General features: G+C 41.0%; 2 protein-coding genes across 3 annotated transcripts; one reads left to right on the forward strand and one right to left on the reverse strand.

Annotated features, from left to right (window-relative positions):
• The first annotated feature begins 144 nt into the window (after positions 1 to 144).
• LOC121574746 (V-type proton ATPase subunit S1-like protein) lies at positions 145 to 12,025 on the forward strand. Of its 2 annotated transcripts, none has more exons than XM_041887299.2 (7): positions 145 to 305; positions 4,443 to 4,483; positions 5,033 to 5,121; positions 5,709 to 5,935; positions 6,060 to 6,110; positions 6,361 to 6,604; positions 10,979 to 12,025. In XM_041887299.2, exons 1-7 carry the CDS (start codon positions 205 to 207, stop codon positions 11,249 to 11,251), a joined length of 1,026 nt encoding a protein of 341 aa, XP_041743233.2. In that variant the 5' UTR covers positions 145 to 204; the 3' UTR covers positions 11,252 to 12,025. The 2 variants fall into 2 exon arrangements, with proteins under 2 accessions (XP_041743233.2, XP_045079167.1); XM_045223232.1 differs by having other exon boundaries at positions 256 to 305; positions 5,033 to 5,152.
• Positions 12,026 to 15,587: 3,562 nt separating this feature from the next.
• LOC121575744 (putative nuclease HARBI1) lies at positions 15,588 to 17,221 on the reverse strand. The gene is made up of 2 exons (XM_041889045.2): positions 16,269 to 17,221; positions 15,588 to 16,158 (listed from the first exon to the last, which is right to left on the reverse strand). The coding sequence occupies exons 1-2, from the start codon at positions 16,979 to 16,981 to the stop codon at positions 15,708 to 15,710; spliced, it is 1,164 nt and encodes a 387-aa protein (XP_041744979.2). The 5' UTR covers positions 16,982 to 17,221; the 3' UTR covers positions 15,588 to 15,707.
• Between the last annotated feature and the right edge of the window lie 6,125 nt (positions 17,222 to 23,346).

The raw sequence follows: 23,346 nt of genomic DNA on the forward strand, positions 1-23,346 counted from the left end.
ATTTATGAATCCGTTTTCTTGAGGAGAGCTGATGGGCTTTGTGTGCGTGTGTTCTGAGTGGGGGTGACCGTGACACATGATTACCCCTCCCTCTAGATGCCTATTGGCTGCTGCCCGTGTCCATCATTAGGTTCAGGCTTCTGCTCTTATCGAAGAACATTATGAAGCAATCATCATCTGTAGCAGTCTCATCTGGCCGGCTCCATGGCAAAACAAGACTTCTTTATGTTTTTGTATTTGTTTGGTGTCGTTTTTCTGCAGCTCTCTTCGTCCTTTGATCGAGTGTCTGCTGTTGTGGAAAAAAGGTAGGTGTGAAAGGAGCTATTTCAACTCTGGAGTCAGGCAGGGCGATGGATCGATGCTGTGCAGATGATGGCTTGGATATGAGGGTATTTTATAGTGTGATGGAGACCGTGGGAATGAGGAGAAAGATATAGTTTTAGAATGCATTTGTGAATCTGTAGAAAGCATGATCTCGTATTATCTGTAACCATTGTGATAGTGATTTCCCTCTTGTACATTTGAGATGTGCTGTACTGTTACTGTAGGGTACTAAACTGTAGGGTACTAAACTGTAGTGTACTAAACTGTAGTGTGCACATCTGCAATGCAAATGTAGCTACTCGGGCTCTGTCAGGTGAAATACAAGAGAAAATCCATGGGTGTTGCTCGGAAGGCATCAGTTTACAGGGCAAATCCATATATGCACTACAAAAATAGGCAGGGATGAATGCTGCTACATCAGAGATGAGATGGAGTCAAATTCTGTATGCTGTATATTGCAGAGACAGCCTTCCTCTGATAATTACACTATTTGAGTACAGATCCATAAAATGCTGGATGGAGAAATTCTCTTCTATTTAGTTTTGTGCTATTCACCTCAATATGTCTGGCACTGCTGCCACTCAAGTAACCAAAATATAAAAACAGTAATCATATAAAAACATTTTGTTATTTCTGTAACACAGAAACACTCTTTTCATTAGTTTTACAGTTGAATATATTAAATAGAATATGTTAACTATGATGAAAAGGGTACAGATCTTTATAGTAAATTCATTCAATTGTTTGTAGTGTTCCATTGGACAGCAATTAATTGATTTTGGTTCTAGTGATTGACAATGGCATTATTGCAGTTCATTTTAAGAACATGGATATAATATCCCATTAATTGTATTTTATATAACTTTAACGAATGCAGTAGTCTAGCGGAGCTGGATCCACCATATTTGGACTGAAATATGAGATAGCAGATTGCCCTGTAGATGACCCCTGGTGCCTTCTGACCCCTGGTGCCTTCTGACCCCTGGTGCCTTCTGACCCCTGGTGCCTTCTGACCCCTGGTGACTTCTGACCCCTGGTGCCTTCTGACCCCTGGTGACTTCTGACCCCTGGTGCCTTCTGACCCCTGGTGCCTTCTGACCCCTGGTGACTTCTGACCCCTGGTGCCTTCTGACCCCTGGTGCCTTCTGACCCCTGCTGACTTCTGACCCCTGGTGCCTTCTGACCCCTGCTGACTTCTGACCCCTGGTGCCTTCTGACCCCTGGTGCCTTCTGACCCCTGCTGACTTCTGACCCCTGCTGACTTCTGACCCCTGGTGCCTTCTGACCCCTGGTGCCTTCTGACCCCTGCTGACTTCTTAATCATCCTGTTTTGGCATGTGGCATGTTATCATGACCCTGAAACTGCCTAGGCTCTAGCAGCCCCCCGTCAACCTGTCCTGAATAGACAGCACATGGGCTTTATAACTAAATATAAGATCAGATGTTGTAAATGTTAGGCAGTATTGTGCATGTACTGTTTACACATTTCTCCACATCTCATGTTTATTGATATTTCAATTCGGATGCCTAGGGCTACAGCCTCCTGTAAACATGCCCTGAATACACAGCAGGGACTTATAATGCTCTCTGTAGGGTAGCTATGTGATATTTAAGCAATAAAGGCTGAGGGGATGTGGTATATGGCTGGATACAGCCCTTAGCCGTGGTATATTGGCCATATACCACAAAGCCTGCGGTGCCTTATTGCTATTATAAACTGGTTACCAATGTAATTAGAGCAGTAAAAATAAATGTTTTGTCATACCCGTGGTATGTAGTCTGATATACCAGGGCTGTCAGCCAATCAACATTCAGGGCTTGAACCACCCAGTTTATAATGTGATTTAATCAGGTGATGAATACATAGAATACAGTAAACAAAATCACCTGATGATCCGAGAGGTAAGGATAATTCCAAATGCAATAATCCCGAAACATAATCAATAAAACAATTTGATGCTCATTTCACTTGTTAAGGTGTCTTTTGTGGATTTAGGAACAAACTTAACATGGACAATACTGCTTAACATGTTTGAGCATTAACTGAAAAATACAGCCCCCCCCTCCCCTGTTTACCAAAGTAATTATTCTCCGCCATGTGTCCCAACACCTGTAAAACATGATTTGGGCTCGTCTGTTAGGGAACATTTAACTTCATAAAAAACCCTCATGTGTAATTGGCAACATATTGCCTCAAGGGCATTAGGCTATTTAGCCCGTCTGCATTCGCGCCTGCACAGACGGAGCTTGGTGGCAACATGTAGGGCAGTGCAGGCTTTAGTCTGAGCACAGGAGGAAGTCTAAAAGCAGCCTCTCTTATCTTCCGTCTCACCCTCTTAACCTCACAGGATGCATGACATAATAATAATATGCCATTTAGCAGACGCTTTTATCCAAAGCGACTTACAGTCATGTGTGCATAAATTTTTACGTATGGGTGGCCCCGGGGAATGAACCCACTACCCTGGCGTTACAAGCACCATGCTCTACCAATTGAGCTACAGAGGACCACATGCCTGGCATAGTGAGGTGAGTGAGAGAGATGATCAACGGATCATATTGATTACGTAATGGGTGGTCCACAACATGTGATGGTGCAGCCAGTCAATGACGGCAGCAGGGTGGAGTACCAAGGGGATTTGTTAGCTGATGTATAGGGTGGGGTGGGGACAAAGGTAGGAGAAGGCTTCCTCTATCCCCTCTAGACCATCACAATCGGTTCAGTCGTTTGAATGAAAGCTACATTTCTGCTTGGGTTAGTGGTTTTGATGAGGCTGACACTCAGTGTTTTGTCACTTTTTTATTGCGTAACAATTGCATCTGCTGGCAAACAAGAACACAGAGCACTCCCAAATGTCTTGTTACATCACTGAACCAGGCCAACAGAGATACAGCCACAGATGGGCTTTCAATAACAAATGTCAGATAATTACACTTTTACACTGAGGTACACTGAATATGATCTATTCCTGTTATAGATAACATAGTATTAAACAGTAGTATATGACTCTCTATAATAGTATTAAACAAATCGCCACACACAATGCAGTGCCTTACTGCAGGGTCAAGCCAGATGTTGCCCTCATGCTATATGAAGTGATGAACGAATCAGATAAGGAATTCTGATTCATGCGGAATATAAACACTATTTAGCAGACACTTTTATCCAAAGCGACTTACAGTCACACTCGCATACATTTTACGTACGGGTGGTCCTGGGAATCGAACCCACTATCCTGCATTTGCAAGCGCCATGCTCTGCATTGGATTACGACTGGGTAGACTATAGATGCTAACCACCCACTGCTCTGATAGACTAGTAGTGGTCCAATGGAGAAATCTACTGGACACCCGAAGACGAAAGCTGTAAAAAATTTGCTTTGCACATTAAATTACTGAAATTTGCATTGATCTAAAAGTACCAAGTACAGGCTAGTGCTAAAATTACACCGCCAATGTCTGCCAATCAGGGTTGGAGTCAATTCCATTTCAATTCAGGAAGTTAACTGAAATTCCAATTCCAATGCAGAAGATTGGAATTTCAGTTTACTTTCTGAGGACTCCAACACTGCTGCCTGCCAGTCCAAGTAGCCTCCTCAGATCTGGTGGGCAGACAGTCTATGCTAATACTAATCCCCCTTAGCCCTAATAAGGACACCATGGTCTGGGAAGATTTGTTAGTAAATTAGCTTTTATTGTTTAAAGAAATTCTGAAAGAGATTAGTGTGTTTTTTCCACTATCTGATCATGGCATGGGGTTGTTCAATGACAGACATGTATTTGTTTAAAATCTATCACTTTATGTTTTTTTCAGAGAGACAAATAATAATGTTTTTTTAATTAAATGCTATACAGTATATCCGCCTCACTCTCAGATAAATAAGTAGTACTGCTAGGTTTTACACAGTCAAATGTAACAAATAACTACATTTTAAATAAAGAACTGTACAAATTATAAAATTTTATTTTTTATGATGTCATGTTCAGTCTACCATTATCCCTACATCTCCAGTCCTAGTAATACTATAAGGGATATTTATGTTGATGTTCACTGTCCAGTACCTTATATGCTACCTCTATATCATCTGAAATAATAATTTATTTCCGTGTGTTTACAGTTTAGCGGGGCCCACATCCCAAGATATTAGTGTTCAAAACAGTGAGTTATTTTTAATATTGTCAATTGATTATGTAAATGTTTTGAATTATGTTTATTTATTTTTACATTCTTTATGGTATGTGTATAAAAAATACACTAGTAACACTTCACCTTATGTTGTTAATGTAGTAGTGACACATTTTAGTCATTTAGCAGACACTCTTATCCAGAGCGATTTACAGTTAGTGAATACATATTTTTTTTTTTATACTGGCCCCTCGTGGGAAACGAACCCACAACCCTGGCGTTGCAAACGCTATGCTCTGATAGAGCATAGCATGAGCTACATCCCTGCCGGCCATTCCCTCCCCTACCCTGGACCAATTGTGCGCCGCCCATGAGTCTCCCAGTTGCGGCCGGCTGCGACAGAGCCTGGATTCGAACCAGGATCTCTAGTGGCACAGTTAGCACTGCGATGCAGTGCCTTAGACCACTGCGCCACTCAGGAGACACATTGTGACACATTGTAATATATAGTAATTTGACAATTGCTTTATAAGTTCTAAATATTGTATTTAATAACATTTCTCTCTTTCTCCTTGTATACAGATGGGTTGGCTGCCCAGAGCCACAGTGCTGCTTCCGATGGGGAGAGTTCTTCGCTTGCAGCGGAGCACACTCTCAGAAGAGCCCTGCAGGTCCCAATTATTCTCTTTCCTTCCTCTTGAAGTGTGTACTTGTTCACTTCACTTCACTGACTTGAAAGCAAATGACTGGTACCAGACATATGGTGGAAACTCCCACAAGCCAATGCCTCCACCAGATTTGCAGAAAATAATGAACGAGTGCACACTTCAGGAGAAAGGAGATATAGACTACTGTGTGTGTGATTAGACACTAGACTGACGTTTCTAGGAATCCAATATGGCCTTGTTCATGAAAAAAGCTTTTATTCCCAGCCATCTGAAACTAATCCCAGACAGAAGGCTTAGTCTCAGTGAGATAAACCATTAGATTTATTGTCAACAAAAACTTATAAACAGATTCCTAACAACAACACCTGTACACAATGTCTTATTGGTCAATGAACGCCCACTGTAGCCCCCACAATGAGATGAAAAAGCAATCTGTAATAGTACTTCAGATTACTGTTGTTTGTCAGTCAATGAGCCACCATCTTATCTCTTTCTACCTCTCCTTCTCCTTTTCTTCTACTCTCTCTGTCCCTCTTTCACCTCATCCTGTTTCATCCTCTCTTTCCCACTCTCAACCTTCTGGGTGGCAGCTGGACCCCCCACACAGAACCAAACGGAGGCTACTGCAAACATCGAGCACTGTTCCTTACTCTCCTCTGCGCGTGGTTTACAACAGCAAAACATGTATCCTGTTTAGGGCCAGGAAGCTTGCTATCAGGTTCAGGAACAGCACCTTAGTGGATCTCACAGAGAAGGCCTTCGGCCCCGATGCACCAGTGGACACCAAAGGCTCTATGTGCAGCAAAGACAAAGCAACGTAAGTCTGCTTAGCGGCTGTAGATATTCCTACTGCACTTCAAGAAACATTACTCTTCCTCGCTATCCTCCATTTTTGAAGGATTAAGTAATGACAGTACTATTTAATCTTGTTTTTCCACCAGACTTGTACTACGTTTCGGAGATGTGGAGGACTTGAGAGGACTTGCCATAAGGTTTGCCTCTTCATTCATTTTTACAGCCAATTCTAGGCTATAAGGACCATTATACAAATAATAGATTGGCCATGGTTTTTCTGGTCAGGTCACATGTAGGTAAATAAAACACTTGTTCTGAAGTATATTGTGTGGGGTCCATTTTGGTTGTGATACTTCATATTTATATATTGTAAGTCTCTCTTGGTAAGAGCATCTGCTAAATTACTAAAATGTAAATGTGTAATCAATGTATGCACTGTTCCAACAGACTACAAATGTCCAACACGTTCTACGAGTCGGCAGGGCAGAACTGGTTCATTCTGGACAGCGTACACATCCACTACAACTGGACCCACGAGGCTACGTTCAATGCCACCGATGTTTACGCTCCTAGTACCCACTCCTACCACTGTCAGCACGTCAGCAGTCTGCAGAAGTACGACACGCTGCTTGTACCCAGCTCCATCACAGACAACTCTGCAAACTGGCACATCACCTTCACAGACTTCCAGGTTGGCATGCATTGTTTTTACGGGGAGGCATTGTTTTATGGCAGGAAGGTAGGCACGTTTTTAATAGGGGAGGATGTTCTGAGGGTTCTGCTGGAACCCGGCAGCTACTCCTGTTGAATTGTAATGGATAACTGGATAACTTGTATTGTTTGTTAAAACCTATTGGGAAAATAATAATAAATGATCGGTAAACAGGACTGCAACTTGAGTGTGGCTTTATTCAACTCTTCGTAATACATGGCAGTTCCTCGTTCTACCACTAGGCGGCGCTATTGGTATACCATACAATTACTTTGTTATTTATTGTATCGTTTTTTTATTGTGTTTGTGTATGAACCCAGAAATATTCATGTTTATTTCATAAAGAGTTACATGATATAGAAAAATCCACAAGATTAAAAAAGGATGTCATAACCTTTATGTGCTGCGCTGAGACATTGATTTATTAACACTCCAAGTCCCGCTCAGGTAATCCCAACCATAAATTATCAGCATTGTCATCATACTGCAGACCCGCAACAGGTAACCCTCATTGACTCTTGTTTTAACCCATGTCCTCGCTTGAGGCATAGGCCCAATGATTCAGTTCTAGACAATCTTGTACCTATACCGATTCAAACCAATCCCATGGTATTTTCAAATAAGGAGTTTCCTACTGATCATAGCATGCTCGTATTAGAGACTCCATCTGACCTGAAATCCCGCAGCTGCTGTCTTGGATTAGTTCATGTAAATGGCAGAAGTTTGATTTCAAAGATGGATTGTATTGAAATTCTGGGTTCTCAATCCAATGTGGACATTCTTGTAATTTCTGAAATAATTCTGTGCTAGACTCTGATGTGTCTCTATCTGGTTATAATGATTACAGATCGGGCAGAACTGGCAGAGGTGGGTGTGTTGCCATATTGCCAGTTTAAATGTTTCTGTATCTCTTGCTACCTCAGTCCCTAAGCAGTTTGATTGCCTTGTTCTTAATGTGGGCCTTAGTCATAATAACCAGCTGACATTAGTAGGATTGTATCGCCCTCCCTCGGCTCCTCCATGTTCTCTTAACAATTTATCTGAATTGCTATCTAAGTATGGTAAATATTAACTATTAATTTTGGGCAATTTTATTATTGTCAGATATGCTGAAAGATATTTTCTCTGAGCTAGACCTGTCTCAGCTGATAACTGAGCCTACACGGCCGAATCCTAAAGATCCATCTAAATCTACCCTGATTGATCTTATTTTGACGAATACTCCAGATAAATATGTTGCTACTGGGGTTTTCCCTCTGGATTTTAGTGACCATTGCCCAGTTGTCTGTGTCAGCGATGTGAGAATGCATAAATCGGAGCCTCGTGTCATCACTAAGAGGAACTTAAAAAACTTTAGTGAACAAGCTTTTTTACATAATCTTTATTTTAGTGACCTTGATTGTATCTCAGCTATCCCTTAACCTGATTTAGCTTTAAGCTTTTTTACAAATGTCTTCAATACTATTGTAGATAATCATGCCCCCTTCAAAACCCCTTCGAATGCCTGGTTCACTCCGGAATTATCCAAAGTCATTCACAAGAGAAATGTTGCCTGGGTCAAGGCCAGGAACACTGGTTTAGGCCCGGATTGGCAATCGTTTAGTCAACTGAGGAATCAATGTGTAAGACTAATCAGAAAGGCTAAATCTGACTACATTCTGGAAAACTGTCAAATCTCTGAAGGGTTGCACTTCCTCGTCTCTGCCCCAACAAATTAATTCAGACTCTGGTCCCATTACGGACAAAAATGGCATCATTGATGCATTTAATCGTAATTTTATTTAAGCGGGCTATCTTTTAGCGTCTAACCCTACTATCTCTAAGAGTGGGCTAAACGCTGATTCTGGAATTTTGCAGATTGACTCAGAAAACGGTAGTCAAGTTTTTGCATTTCGGTAATTCACAGATTCCTTACTTTCTATAGATACCAATAAATCCACAGGGGCTGACCAATTGGAGCCGGGTCTGCTCAAGTGCACTGCCCCCCTCATTGCTGGCTCAGTAACCCATATCTTAAATCTAACTTTGTTATCAGGAAATATTCCAAAAGTATGGAAAACAGCTTTTGTGCTGCCACTCCATAAGGGCGGGGTTAGTAGTGATCTTGATCATTATCGTCCCATCTCCAGGCCTGTCTAAGATTCTCGAATCTTTGGTAAATAAGCAACTTCACTCTTTTTTCTGTAAGCATGGTATTTTGAATATAAATCAATCTGGGTTTAGGCCAGGGCACAGCACTATCACAGCAACCACATTAATTGTTAATGATATTGTCAGTGCTTTAGACGCTAACATGTATTGTGCTGCTTTGCTTGTGGACCTGTCAAAAGCGTTTAATACTGTTAATCATGCTATTTTATTGAAGAAGTTGCCCTCAATTGGCCTGGGCTCTGACGCCTGCTCATGGTTTCATGATTATCTTAGTGACAGTACTCAGGTCATCGTGATTGATGGGGTTAAGTCCAAATTTCTTGAAATACATAAAGGTGTTCCACAGGGGTCGATACTAGGACCTGCTCTTTTCACTATTTATATAAATGCTATTGATCAATCTGTTAAAATGTTTACATTTCATCTACCGTAATTTTCGGACTATAAGCCGCGCCTTTTTTCCCATTTTTCGACCCTGCGGCTTATATAACGGTGCGGCTAATCTATGGATTTTTACAGCTAACGGCCACTAGAAGATCTCCTAAATCTATGGATTTTACAGGTTACAGTCCACCAACTTTAACTCTATGGGCTCTATGACCGGTCCGCGCCCCCCACCTTTAAGCGGCGGGCTCCAGCAGGAAAAGCTGGAGGCCGGAAAAGAGTGAGACAGGTAGCGCACAAAAGTAAAAGTGGAACCGAGAGTGGTACGAGAGACAGAACGAGAGACAGAACGAGAGCAAGACAGACAGACATTACGAAAGCGAGACAGTTTGTGCAAAGGAAGTTTTCAAGCAGCCATCTCTTTCCTGACAATCCCCTCTGTGCACGAACCCTTACATATGGTAATTAAACATTAAAACACCTGCGGCTTATAGTCCAGTGCGGCTTATATATGTACACATCATTCAATTTAGCTGCTGCGGCTTATACTCCGGTGCGCCTTATAGTGCAGAAAATACGGTATATGCGGATTATACTATTATGTACGCAATTGCACCGACTGCTGACCTGGCTGTGACAAGGCTAGAGTCCGATTTCGCAGCTGTACAGGAAGCCCTTACTGATTTAAAACTCGTGCTTAAATACATGTTGTTTTCAAGTTCTCGTAAGGTTGTCTCATTGGATGGTTCTATAATCGAACAGGTCCCTGCATACAAATACCTTGGTATTTAGATTGACAATGATTTAACGTTTAAAAACCATAGGAATGAGCTTGTTAAGAAGCTAAGATGTATATATATATTTTTTACAGAAACAGATCTTGCCTCTCTCTAGTCAGCAGGAAGCAGATTGTGCAGTCAACCTTTCTACCTGTTCTTGATTATGGTGATACTATTTATCAAAGTGCAGCTGCCACTACACTTAAACCACTGGAGGCCGTTTATCATAGCGCCCTTCGTTTTATCACAGGAGACAGTTTTATTACTCATCACTGTATTCTTTACCAAAAGGTTGTCTGGACCTCTTTGAAGTCACGTAGATCACATCATTACGCTCTTTTTGTTTACAAAGCCCTGCTCCACAAGCTTCCAATTTACTTAACTTCACTGTTAAGATTTACATTTAACTTCCTTGCACCCTATGTTTGAAATAATCTCCAAAATACGTTTTGGTTGGATGCTTTGGTGTCCCTAGGGCAATTCAGACAGGTTACAGAGGATTTTTATAATGAAGAAGGTGTTTGTTTTAATTGACTGTGTTTTGTATCTTAATGTGTATTTAATGTGTATTTAATGTGTATATTGTGTATATTTATGTTTATCTATACTTGCCTATTGATGTTTTCGTATTGTGCACGGCTCATTTGCAAAAGAGACTTTAGTCTCAATATGACTTCCCTGTTGAAATAAAGGTAAATAAATGTAATCTTTGTTGTAGGGCCAGGACAATACCAGTATCTCAATAATCGTTAGTATCGTGGCAAGGAAACAAAACACAAAGCGGCTTCACTTCTTTAGGAAAAAGCCCTAATGTTTCGTAAACAGACATAATGTTGTCATCCAGTGTCACATTTATTTATTTTCCAAGCTATAGCACACAATATTTTACATACAGCATGTTTTATAAGGACCAAAGAGTTTCGTCTGCTTTGTGTTTTCATTTTTGCCATGGAAAAAATATTGCGATACTGATTTCGTTACAGCACCTACTTTGTTGCATCATTTACTTTACACGTTTATATTTGTCTTTGCTCGACAGATACAATCGTTCAACGTGCTGTCCAACAAGTTTGCCTCGGCCAGCGACTGCGCTACGTTCTTCACCCCGGCTATCCTCATGGGTCTGATCACCTCCCTCATCCTCCTCCTGGTCCTGGCCTACGCTCTGCACATGGTGGTGCACCTCAAACACATCGACACCTACGATGAACACAAGACCACCGTCTACTTCCCCCGCAGCACAGAGACTGCAGAATGCACCGGCGCCAACAGCTCCGCTGCCACTGCTGCCACTGAGAAAAACAGCTTGTAGGACTCCGTTTTCCCAGGATCCACCTTAGTCTCCACCACTAGGAGTATACTGTAAACCGTTTCTGTAGTTGTCAGAGAGTGACAGTGCAGGGGCTCTGACCGAGACCTCTGATGGCTGGCAGACCGACTGACTGACTGAACTCTATATATAAAGCAACCTCCCATACTGAAGGGACAGACAGACATGGTCATGTAGTCTGGACCTGATATGGTTGTCCAATCTGGCATTGCTGGGCTCAGGCAGTGGAAGCCAGGTAGATCTAATAATTTGGGGCTCATCTGGTGGATTTGGATACAGCTTTGCAGGACACTGATCCTGAGACATTAACCAGTTATCGGGCATTGCAAATCAAAAACAAACTAAATATTATGTACTCTTAAATTAAATTCAAACTGATATAAGCACACAAAACAATTTATTTAGTTCCTTGTCAGTACTATAAATGCTGGCATATATATTGGATAAAGAACTTTCATTTTAATAACCATACCATACCCTAAAGGGTACATACTGTAAAGGGTATGCAGTATATACATTTATGTAATTAATTAATGAATCTCTGTTGGATACTCAATGTGTCACATTCTGATGTTTCAGACCTGTGTTTTCGAGAACTTGTGTTATTATGATCTTTAGTGAAAATAATACTGTATGTACACTTTGGGCCCGTATCCACAAAGCGTCTCAGAGTAGAAAATTGGTCGTAAATGCTGAGAATATAAACATTTGACTCCTACTCTTATGGGTACAAATAAAAGCAATGCATGAAGCCTCTTTAGTCATAAGAGTCCCACCTAGTTGACAGATATGTAGGAGACCTCATGAGCTGTCCTAACCAGTTAAGAGTAACCAGCAGGTGTCTTGGTAATGGAAAAAGGCAGTGAGTCAGTGGTTCCTGTAATTGCTTTGGAGTTGTTTAAAAAAAAAATCACGATTGGTTATTCCCCATCATTTGCAGCAACGTCAATGAGCGTCATCCCTATCTTTCCTTTGCGCTATCTCAAAATGTTTTGATTACCACCTGAGATAAACTTTTATGAGTTGATTTTACTCCATAAAATAATTTTTTGATATTTATATGTGATCAATACATAAATAATCTAGACCTACATGTAACAGTATCTCTTGCTTATTTGACAATGATTTCACAAGGCCTATTTCACATGATATGCCTAAATACTAGACAATTTTATTTAAATGTCTTCAATTATTTAATTACCTACATCATGTTATTTCAAGTTATACCTTTGGAGCACATTGTTAAAAAGTCTATGGTTTATGTAGCTGCCAGATATGTGATAACTATGTTTCCATACTGGGCGTAAGAGGAAAGCCCTATACAAAAGCCACCATAGATTTTTCAACCAAGATGTTCTTGACAATACTTTCTTCGTTTTCGATTCAGTGAAAAAAGGTGTCTTAGAAATGTCAGTGTCCAGTTGCAGGTGGTTCAACAAAAAACAGGTTGCACTGTGTGACGTGCTGTCATCAACCAAGAACAGCTTAGTTGAAAAATCTACGGCAGAGTTTTGTATATGGCTTTCCAGTAACGCACAGTATGGAAACATGGTTATCACATATCTGTCATACAAACGGATGGCTAGGGCTTATGTCTTTGATTGTGTTCGGCAAGTGACTTGATGCGTAGGCTACTGTGCCAAAGCGATTTAGAGTTGTTAAACAGGAGTGGAGAGAGTGTTGATATAATGATAATTTTGTCAAAATTCCGCTTTTAACCTCTACGGGATCGGTGTCCCGTATATATATATATATATATATATATATATATATATGTGATTAGCATGACTGTTGTAAGTAACAGCAAACTTTCCAGGACATAGACATGTCTTATATGGGCAGAAAGCTTAAATTCTTGTTAATCTAACTGCACTGTCCAATTTACAGTAGCTATTACAGTGAAAAAAGACCATGCCATTGTTGGAGGAGTGTGCACAACAACAAAAAACGTATCACAGCAACTGGTTTGATACATTCACCTCTGAAGGTAAATAATGTACTTACATTCAGTAATTTTGCTCTGATTTGTCATCCTAAGGGTCCCAGAGATAAAATGTAGCATAGCTTTGTTTGATAAAATCCATTTTTATATTCAAATGTAGGAACTGGGTTCTACAGTTTGTACCCCTGCTGTCTCTGTCTCCACACCCACCCCGCCCGGCCATCTAGATGTGTGAAAGTTAGTGTATAAGCTAATGATCCATCATGTATGACATTCCTGGGAGTGTGTAAACTTACATTTTGTATTACCATATCATTTTTGTATGTTCTGTATAGTTATGTACTTGAAAATGTATCAATTGACCAATTCGGCACATTTGGGCAGACTTGATACAAAATAGTCCAGTATTGCAATGCTTCACTGGATCAATCTGAAACTTTGCGCCTAAACTGCAACATTATATTGTGGCCTTTCTCTTGCATTTCAAAGATGATGGAACCAAAAAATTAATAGAAAACGCATGTTTTTTTGTTTGTATTATCTTTTACCAGATCTAATGTGTTATATTCTCCTACACTAATTTCACATTTCCACAAACTTCAAAGTGTTTCCTTTCAAGTGGTATCAAGAATATGCATATCCTTGCTTCAGGTCCTGAGCTACAGGCAGTTAGAGTGAGGGAAAAAGTATTTGATCCCCTGCTGATTTTGTACGTTTGCCCACTGACAAAGAAATGATCAGTCTATATTTTTAATGGTAGGTTTATTTGAACAGTGAGAGACAGAATAACAACAAAAAAATCCAGAAAAACGCATGTAAAAAATGTTATAAATTGATTTGCATTTTAATGAGGGAAATAAGTATTTGACCCCTCTGCAAAACATTACTTAGTACTTGGTGGCAAAACCCTTGTTGGCAATCAGAGGTCAGACGTTTCTTGTAGTTGGCCACCAGGGCCCGTATCCTTAAAGATTCTGAGAATCCTCTCAGAGAGCTCCTAACTTAACCTAAAAATTCCTTGCCAGGAGTTTTAGCTTAGAAGTGATTCCAGAACATTTTCAGTGAACTCTGAGCCAGGAATGGATGAAAAATCCTATCTTAGTGAGGAGGTGTGGTTGACCCCGTTGCTAGGTATGAGTCATCATTTCAAAAGCCGTGATTGGTTGATCCTACAAGTTTGATGAAAATGAACTTTTGGTGATAATGAGCAAAGGATGTACCCTCAAATCAATAAACATAATTATACACTCTAATCTTATGCAGACTATAATTGTAAATAATATTTCACATTCAAGAAAATATCTGGAAAATGAATAGTAAGCTGTAGGGGTTATAGCCTAACATTAGAATCTAAAATATGTGAAAACTTAAGCTCATTACACCCTGTTCAAATAATGATTTGTGTCTCATTTGCTCATATTAATATCCTAGCTGGCATATTTTGTACTTTCACTTCCATATGGACCCCATTGAAAACAAGATGGCCTATCTCAAGGGGCTGTCCTTAATGAAGTAGAAATTGCAACGTTATAACTCAGTGTGAACTTAACGAGGGTAACACAGCTCAGCTTTTAACAATGTCTGTGATTGCTGGCTGGTCTATTTATGAAGGCTTGTTAACAAATATCCTACAAACACAGAAAATGGAGAAAAAAAGGAATCGCAAGCCGAACTGGACTGAGGAGCAAGGTTTGTTGCTGGCCCAGTTGGTGAACGAACATAAAGGTATGTTACGAGGAAAATTTGGCCCAACTGTCACTAGCCAAGGCAAGAGGCGCCTGGGACACAATATCCCAAACAATCAATGCCTCTTTTCCACTGGTGGTGCGGACAGGCGACGATTGTGAGAAAGGTGGTATGTGCTGCAGTCCAAGGCAAAAGATGAGATTGCAGCACACAAGCGGGAATCCTCACTCACAGGTGAGCAAAATACTATGGCCTACCACATAATCTGGCAATTTGCTCCTGCTGGCAAAGTTAATTTACATGCCTAAGTACTGTGTTCATTGACTGTTTCTTTCTAGGGGGTGGACCACCTGCAAAGCGGCTGTCCCAGGTGGCCGACACTGTCTTTCAAGTCCTGGGACACTCTGAGGTCAGTGTCACCGGGCTGCCAACAGGCATTGACACGTCAATGATGCAGGCCCTTGAAATGCAGCAAAGGTAGGACACAGGGTTATTCATATCAACAGTGTTTATTCATTGCAGAAGCCATTTCATGTGTTATCCATGCTCATTGTATTAAATTAATTTAATCAAAACAATAATTAAACTAGGCCTATGTATTTCTGTAGCATGGAGCCATCACAAGAACCGGGCCCATCAAGTTTGCCGCCTGAACCATCTGCAGCTGCTACTCAGGATAGCCCGGGCGGATCAAACACCATTCCCATCCGCAGCACCTGCTCCGTCAGCATCCCTGCAGGAGAGAAGATTGCAACTCACAATTGATGTGTTTGAACAACAAAAAAAAGTCCTTTCCCTTCAGGAGGAGTACTACCGCCTTAAAATTGAACACCTAAAAAATAAACCATTTAGAGATTGTGTTCTGTGTCTTGCATTTAACAGTTGCAGGTGATGTGCAGTAAAACTGTGGTAGTTCTTAATACCATCACAAGTTCTCAAATGACATGGGGCTACAGCTTGCCTGAAATGTAAATTTGTGAAGTTTGCCCTGTAAGGCAGTCCACTCTGGGCTAGGTTTCCCTGTGGAATGTGAATATCTTCTTCACCACCATCCTCATCGTTGTCTCCATCCTCATCCTCATCGCCATCCTCCAGAGGTTCTGCAATCTGTCTAACCTTGCAAATATTGTGTAATATTGCACAGGCTATGATGAGTTTGACTTTTTCAGGCCTCAGCCGCACCTCTCCGTGGAGAACATGAAAGCGCCTCTTAAGCTGGCCTATGCCACGCTCCACCACCGCTCTTGTTGTCTTGTGGGCCCTACAATAGAATACAGACCTTTAATTATTTGATGGAAATATTGCACTACTTGGATGCTCTAACATATTGCTTGCATTTCATTTCCATGATTTTTGTATTGTTTGGCTTACCTGTTATAGTTTAGTTGGGGCCCTTGGCGTGGCTGGAGGTAAGGTGTAAGGAGCCATGGTTTGCATGGGTAGCCACTGTCCCCTAACAAGTGGCAATTAGCTGGCACATAGCGTCTCTCAAAAAGCTGTCTGATGCCACTCTCGGAGAGCATTCTCGCATCATGTGTGGAGCCTGGCCATTTAGCCACAATGTCCAAAATCTTCCAGGCCGCATTGAACACTATTTGCACATTGATGCTGTGGAAATTCTTCCTGTTAACAAAGACAGCCTCGTCCTCTGATGGCGCAATTATTCTCACATGTGTTCCATCAATTACACCCACAACGCCAGGGAATCCTGCAATGTCCATAAATGCCCTTTTATGTGTGTGTAAAGTGCGGGCATCCAGCGGGAATGAAACAAATTGTGTCACAATATTAGGTTGTGACAAAGCTGTCAGTGTTTGGGTGATGACTCTGCTGACGGAGGATTGGGACAGACCCAAGTCATCACTGCTGCATTGTTGCATTTTCCCTGTTGCCAAATACCTCAGGGTTGTGATTACTTTCTTCTCCGGTGTAATAGCGTTGTGGCGTCGAGTTGGTGAAGTAATTGCATCTCTAAGGAGATCCACCACAAACATGATTCCTGCACGATCCAATCTGTAGCGTCTCAATAATTCCCTGTCATCCAGTGTTTGCAGGACATCTCTCCTGCCTCCTCTGTTGGCCATTTTGTGCAGCTGCTTAGGGTAACTCCTAAGCCACTAAAAGTCCTCTTCCCTGCTCTTAGCAGATCTCGCCTTAGGAGCCCTTTTAAGCGCTAGGACTCTTGAGGAATAGCTTTTATATTAACTGGGATTTTCGTGTCACTTTTAGGGGAAATTCTAAGAAAACGTCATGCCTCTGAGAATTTTCTTAGAATTTGGCCGCTAGGAGCCACTTTTTGCACAAAAATTCTTTAGAGATACGGGCCCAGGTTTGCACACATCTCAGGAGGGATTTTGTCCCACTCCTCTTTGCAGATCATATTAGGCAAGAATTAAGAGTCTGCAAAGTGATCGTGTCAGGCGAAAATGATATCAAACGTTTTACCATTGCAACATTTGATGTACAGTCACATTCACCGTGCTTGTCTGAAGCATGCTATAGAGTTCACAACTGGCGATGCCTCATCGCAATTGGTTATTCCCCATCATGCAACTACATCAGTGAGCGTCCTCACTATCTCAAACTGTCGTGATTACCAGCTGAGATAAACTTTTATGAGTTGATTTTACTCCTTGCTCAGAGTTTGTCTGAGCAGTGTCTTAACAACCACCTAAAACCTACTCTGAGTTGGGATTTTTTTTTCTTAAAACAGGTTTTAACAGGATTCCTAGGACCTTTTCTGATACGCTTTGTGCATATGGCCCCTGGTTTTGTAAATTTTCAAATGTGTATTCTTATAGGTTATTTGAAGGTAATTAAATAACATTCTGAGAACATGTTTCAATAAAACTCTTAATAACACTGGTAGCTCAGTTTGGTTGAACTATTTTGAATTCCAATCACCGATAGGACAGATGGAAATATGCAAACACATTTCTTTTTTATTGTGGCATTCGAAGGACCATCTTAAACTTCCAGATTACTTCCACATTACTCTTCAAGTTTCATAGATTGCAATGGAGACATTTGAGCCAACTGCCATCCACCTCCTCTAAAGAGCGGGCTTGCCAAACTGCGTTGGAGACGTGTTGGGCACCGTGGGATAGCTGGTGTAAGCACCTGTCTTGTAAACAGGAGACCCTGGGTTTGAATTCTAGCAGTACCTGGGTTTATAACTTATCACAATGACCTATATATTGCTTAGGGAAGGTCCTCCTGAATGGAGTAAAAAAAGGTTCCTTTTATGGACAAGAAATAGAGAGGGCAGAGGGTTCAAGAAAACGCTGTCATCCAGGTGATGCTCGAACTCACAACTTCGGCATCGCTCTGCTGCATACTTAAGTGATAATGCCTGAGACCCCTGTGTTTGGAGAATATATTGACACCGGTGTTGTTAGCCGTGACAATGTATCCTGACAATGTATCCTCCAAACACCGGCTTCGAGGGCAACATCACTTTTATACAACGGGTTACCAACATATTCAAATGATGACTGACATACTTTCATAAAAAACTTAGATTTTGATGCATTTATTCATACTATTTCATCCTTCCACGAGATATAGTCCAGACACAAATCAAGGGTTGCTACCCAAGCCGGCTGGTTGTTCGGTTCGGTTGCCAGAGACGCGACCCAGTCGTTATGTATTTTTGTTCTACATCTATGGACGCGTCCCAGTCGTTTGTTCGAAATGTTCCGTTGCCATGATGGCTGGCAATGTTCTTATCCCTTGCTTGCTCGATAGCCAACTCAACTTTGGCAACACAGTCACGTCAAACAGTGCAGCTAGAATATTTTTGTGAGGATACATCCATAACAATGAGCTAATGATGTGCGATTTTGCCTGGCATAGAACATTTGCTCTCTCGCCACGCCACTGTTCAGAAGAGATAGCCAACTTCACAGCTAACACAATCAAATTGAAATAATGAAACAATGTTGCAAATGTCGGAGAGACACAGACAGCAAGGTTATTACAAATCTTTGCTGTTGAAAACCAAATGCTAGTCTAAAAGAAATGGGAGATAATGTCTAAATGCTTTTTACAGTGTAGATCTAGTATTTAAATTGCCTGGCTCAGCTGATGAGACAGTGGATTGCGCAGTCAGATGGAACAGAGTAAATAGGCATTTCAACATCATAGATTTACCCGGTGGTAACTTGTGGACTAGACACCGGCTGGAATATGGTTTTAACCAATCAGCATCCGAGATTAGACCCACCTGTTAATCAAACTGCTAGAAAACTGATAACTACTGAACCAACATTATGTAGTGTCTAGTTAACGTATATAATTTGATAGCTGCTGCGCACTGTACAATTCTATATTTTTACCACATAAATGTACCAATTTGACATAAATTTATGTTGGAAGGTAAAACCAAATAATATATGGATGTGGCTGTAAATACTACATCATCATTCTCCATCAGCCTGTGTGCTTTAATAGGACAAAGTGGAAAGAGTCACTATGTGCTACCATTTGGAATTATAGTGTAGTGTACAATGTACTGCTGTAATACCTGGGTTGTATATTTAAGCAATAAGGCCCGAGGGGGTGAGGTATATGGCCAATATACCACTGCTAAAGGCTGTTCTTATGCACAATGCAATGTGGAGTGCCTGGACACAGCCCTTAGTGTAAGGTTCTGTATTTATTTTCTTAGTCAACCTTGTGTTCTTGAACGTAGCCCTGTTTCTTTGTGTTTTTGAACGTAGCCCTGTCTTTCATTTTTGTTCATTGATTTCACCTGTGTTTGTTACTCACCTGGTCTCATTAGCTCCTTATTTAGTTCAGTTCATTCTGTTTGTGCCTTGTGAGCTATTATTCGTTTTGACTCTACTAAGCCTTTTCCTAGCTCGTTTGTGAGAACCAGTTATATAGCCTTCAGTCCTAGTTTTGTTTCACCTGCCTGTTTGCCTACCTGTGGATGACCATTGCCTGCCTGTGACCACGATTCCTGCGAAGGCGAAATAAACACCTGCTGCGCTCTGCGTGTGAATCTACACCTTTTTCTCCCTGAGTATTCATTACACTTAGCTGTGGTATATTGGCCATATATCAAAAGCCCCTGAGGTGCCTTATTGCTATTATAAACTGGTTACCAATGTAATTAAAGTAAAGTAAAAATAAATGTTTTGTCATACCCATGGTATACGTTCTGAAATACCACGGCTGTCAGCCAATCAGCATTCAGGGCTCGAACCACCCAGTTTATAATGCTGTATAATTACCGTGCCCTAATCAATTGCGGCACAGGAGCCACTGAAAGCACACTCTTGCTGGTCACCAGACTTTGCATGTACAATATTAGGTCCCAAACCAGATCCTAGACCTACAGCCCGGATAGCTCCCCCTGACAACGGTGAGTCTAGGAGATTTCTGGTTGCGACAACCAATCATATCGCCATTTCAACCAAGAAGTAACCAAGAATTGACCAATGAGAACAGAGCTATAGCATTGTCAGGAACTAGAAGAGGAGCGTCTCTCCTCTCCGTTTCTATCATGAACATTTCCTTCAACAGTAAAGTTGAAGATTCACGGATTATGTTATCTTTTTCTGAAATCAGAAGTTTTGTTGTCTGCTGTTTTTGATTGGAGTATCTAGCACTAGCAGGTAAGATCAGTGCATTAGGCTACATCATGTTAGTATAGTTGGCTAATAATAATAAGCCATTTAGCAGACGCTTTTATCCAAAGCAACTTACAGTCATGTGTGCATACATTTTTACATGTGGGTGGTCCCGGGGATCAAACCCACTACCCTGGCGTTACAAGCGCCGTGCTCTACCAATTGAGCTCCAGAGGACCACAACTTAGCTAGCTACAGTACTTAAAGTAACAGTAGCTAGCTGTGTGTTTTGACAGGTTGTCAAAATAGTTTGTCCCATCATCATCATCAAAATAGTCTAATGACAGCCCCAATATTTCCATACTTGGCTCAAATCATAGTGTGATTTCATAGTAGGCCTATGTTTTGTCACACCCAGATAGCTAATGTTAGATACTTTGAAATTACTTAACAAATGTTACTGTGGCTAGTTAGCAAGCAGTTGATATTGAATAAACATGCACTTGCTTGTGTGTGTGTGTTAATGTGCTGAGCAAGCTAAGATGTTAGGTAAAGGTTAGACGCCATTAATTTAATGTTCCATCTATACATCCAATCTGCTCACTGTTTTACATTACACATCTTATACTCATCATTACAAACCCCCCTTATTTCCATAGCAGACATGGAGCAGCCCATCTTCAAAAAGTTGCCAGATGGGAGCCTTGTCCTGAAAGACACCAGCTTCTACAGATGCACCATTGAGAGCATCCTGTCTGGCTGCATCACAGCCTGTAATGGCAGCTGCATTGTCCCCCGAAAGATCACCAAGGACTTCAGCCACGGCCTGTTCTCTCCGCTTCCGACTGTAACGGAGCATCCACCACCAGGCCAGAAGACTGTTGAAAAGCTGTCCACCTGCACAACCTGCACAACCTGCTGTTCACCTGCACCTTAAGATACTATTTCCACTGACTCTCTGTAACAGTATTGCTTCCATCCCTATCCTTGCCCCAACCTGGGCTCGAGTCGGGGACCGTCTGAACACATCGACAACTTGTCACCCAAAGCATTGTTACCTATCGCTCCACAAAAGCGTGTAAGCACGCTCACTCGCTCCCATAACTGCTGCTATAATTTTTTACTATTTATTTGTACTGCTCACTTTATCTACTTGTTGACATATCACATTTCATAGTACATATCGTTACTGCTAATTTTACTCCTACTTTCATACCTTTTTAATATTTGTTTACCACTTGATTTGTTTTTGTTGTTACTTTTATTGTTGATATGTTGATATTTCGCTGTTGAGAGGGAGCCTAATAATGGACTTAAGAAGTCGAACGTTACTCCTTAGTCCAAGGACCTTAAATGTTCTTTTGAAAGTGTGAATTGGCTCTGGCAGCCAAAAGAGCCAAATACTCCATCTAAATGTGAATCGATTCTCAATTCCAGTACGGTTCTAGAAACATAAATCCCTCTACTGTCATATCACACCAAAATAATTTCAAATGCAAAATACACACTTACTGTACACTTTTTAACACAGTTGCAGCCAACCGTATTTTTTAGTGACATGTTTGTGGCGTCTGTCTTCCGTTTACACATAGGTGTTAAGAGACGCAGACGGCTTTTTAGCACAGGTAGTCGACTCTGAAAACAAGCGCTGTAACATGGAGATATGGCCGTGTGGCTCTAACAAAACTCCCCCGTACAGAAGACGCCTTCGTCCAATGACTCTTATGTGTAATGTAATGGAACTGAGAGTCATGATCAATGGCTATCTCAGGAGAAACAAAGAGTTGGAATACAAACTAAATATACAGTGAGCTCCAAAATGATTGGAATAGTGAAATGTTTTGTTGTTTTGGCTCTGTACTCTAGTACTTTGGATTTGAAATTATACAATGACTAAGTGGTTAGAATGCAGACTGTCAGCTTTAATTTGAGGGTATTTTCATACATATCGGGTGAACCGTTTAGAAATTACAGCACTTTTTGTACTCAGTCCCCCATTTTAGGGGACCAAAAGTATTGGGGACAAATTCACTTATATGTATTAAAGTAGTCAAAAGTAGTTAAAGTATTTGGTTCCATATTCCTAGCACGCAATGATTACATCAAGCTTGTGACTCTACAAACTTGTTGGATGTATTTGCTCTTTGTTTTGGTTGTGTTTCACATTATTTAGGGCCCAATAGAAATGAATGGTAAATAATGTATTGTGTCATTTTGGAGTCACTTATTGTAAATAAGAATAGAATATGTTTCTAAACACTTCTACATTAATGTGGATGCTTCCATGATTACAGATAATCCTGATGAATTGTGAATAATGATGAGTGAGAAAGTTACAGACGCACAAATATCATACCCCCAAGACATGCTAACCTCTCACCATTTCAATAACAGGGGAGGTTAGCAATTAGTTAACATTACGTTTTTGATGTGAACTTGATATTAAATGTATAGATTAAGCCATTTCTCTTATTTGAGATAAACATGATTTAACTCCTGTGGTGTTTAGGCTTAACACATTTAGTCTACCCTTCTATAAGTTCGAATCCTGAAGAGGGTGAGCGGTTTGACAAAAAGAGACAAGTTTTCATCATACAAAGTTATGGATGATGATGACAGATTTACGGGGTGAGAGGAATGAGGATGGTTGGAAGATGAAGCTCGACGCTTTCCTACTCTCAGATTGTCACGGTTAGAAATCATTAAAAAACAACGATTCAAGGCTAAATACAGCAGCTGTGTCGGGATTCGTTACAGGGTCGGCATCGGCGAGTATGTTCATTCTTGGTAGAAAATGGCCCCCGAATTCGCCTCACTTATTAATTCCTGGTGGCACAACCTCGACTGATAAGCGATATACTTGGCGCAGTCGG

This window comes from Coregonus clupeaformis, chromosome 10 (assembly GCF_020615455.1).
Source record: "Coregonus clupeaformis isolate EN_2021a chromosome 10, ASM2061545v1, whole genome shotgun sequence".
In the NCBI taxonomy this organism is placed as follows: Eukaryota; Metazoa; Chordata; class Actinopteri; order Salmoniformes; family Salmonidae; genus Coregonus; species Coregonus clupeaformis.

Coding starts and splice junctions, on each gene's coding strand:
- LOC121574746 (XM_041887299.2), top strand. CDS start 205: ATGGCAAAACAAGACTTCTTTATGTTTTTGTATTTGTTTGGTGTCGTT. Junction 306..4,442: donor TCTGCTGTTGTGGAAAAAAG/GTAGGTGTGAAA, acceptor GTGTGTTTACAG/TTTAGCGGGGCCCACATCCC. Junction 5,122..5,708: donor CTCTCAGAAGAGCCCTGCAG/GTCCCAATTATT, acceptor TCTGGGTGGCAG/CTGGACCCCCCACACAGAAC.
- LOC121575744 (XM_041889045.2), bottom strand. CDS start 16,981: ATGGCCAACAGAGGAGGCAGGAGAGATGTCCTGCAAACACTGGATGAC. Junction 16,159..16,268: donor CCCCAACTAAACTATAACAG/GTAAGCCAAACA, acceptor ATTCTATTGTAG/GGCCCACAAGACAACAAGAG.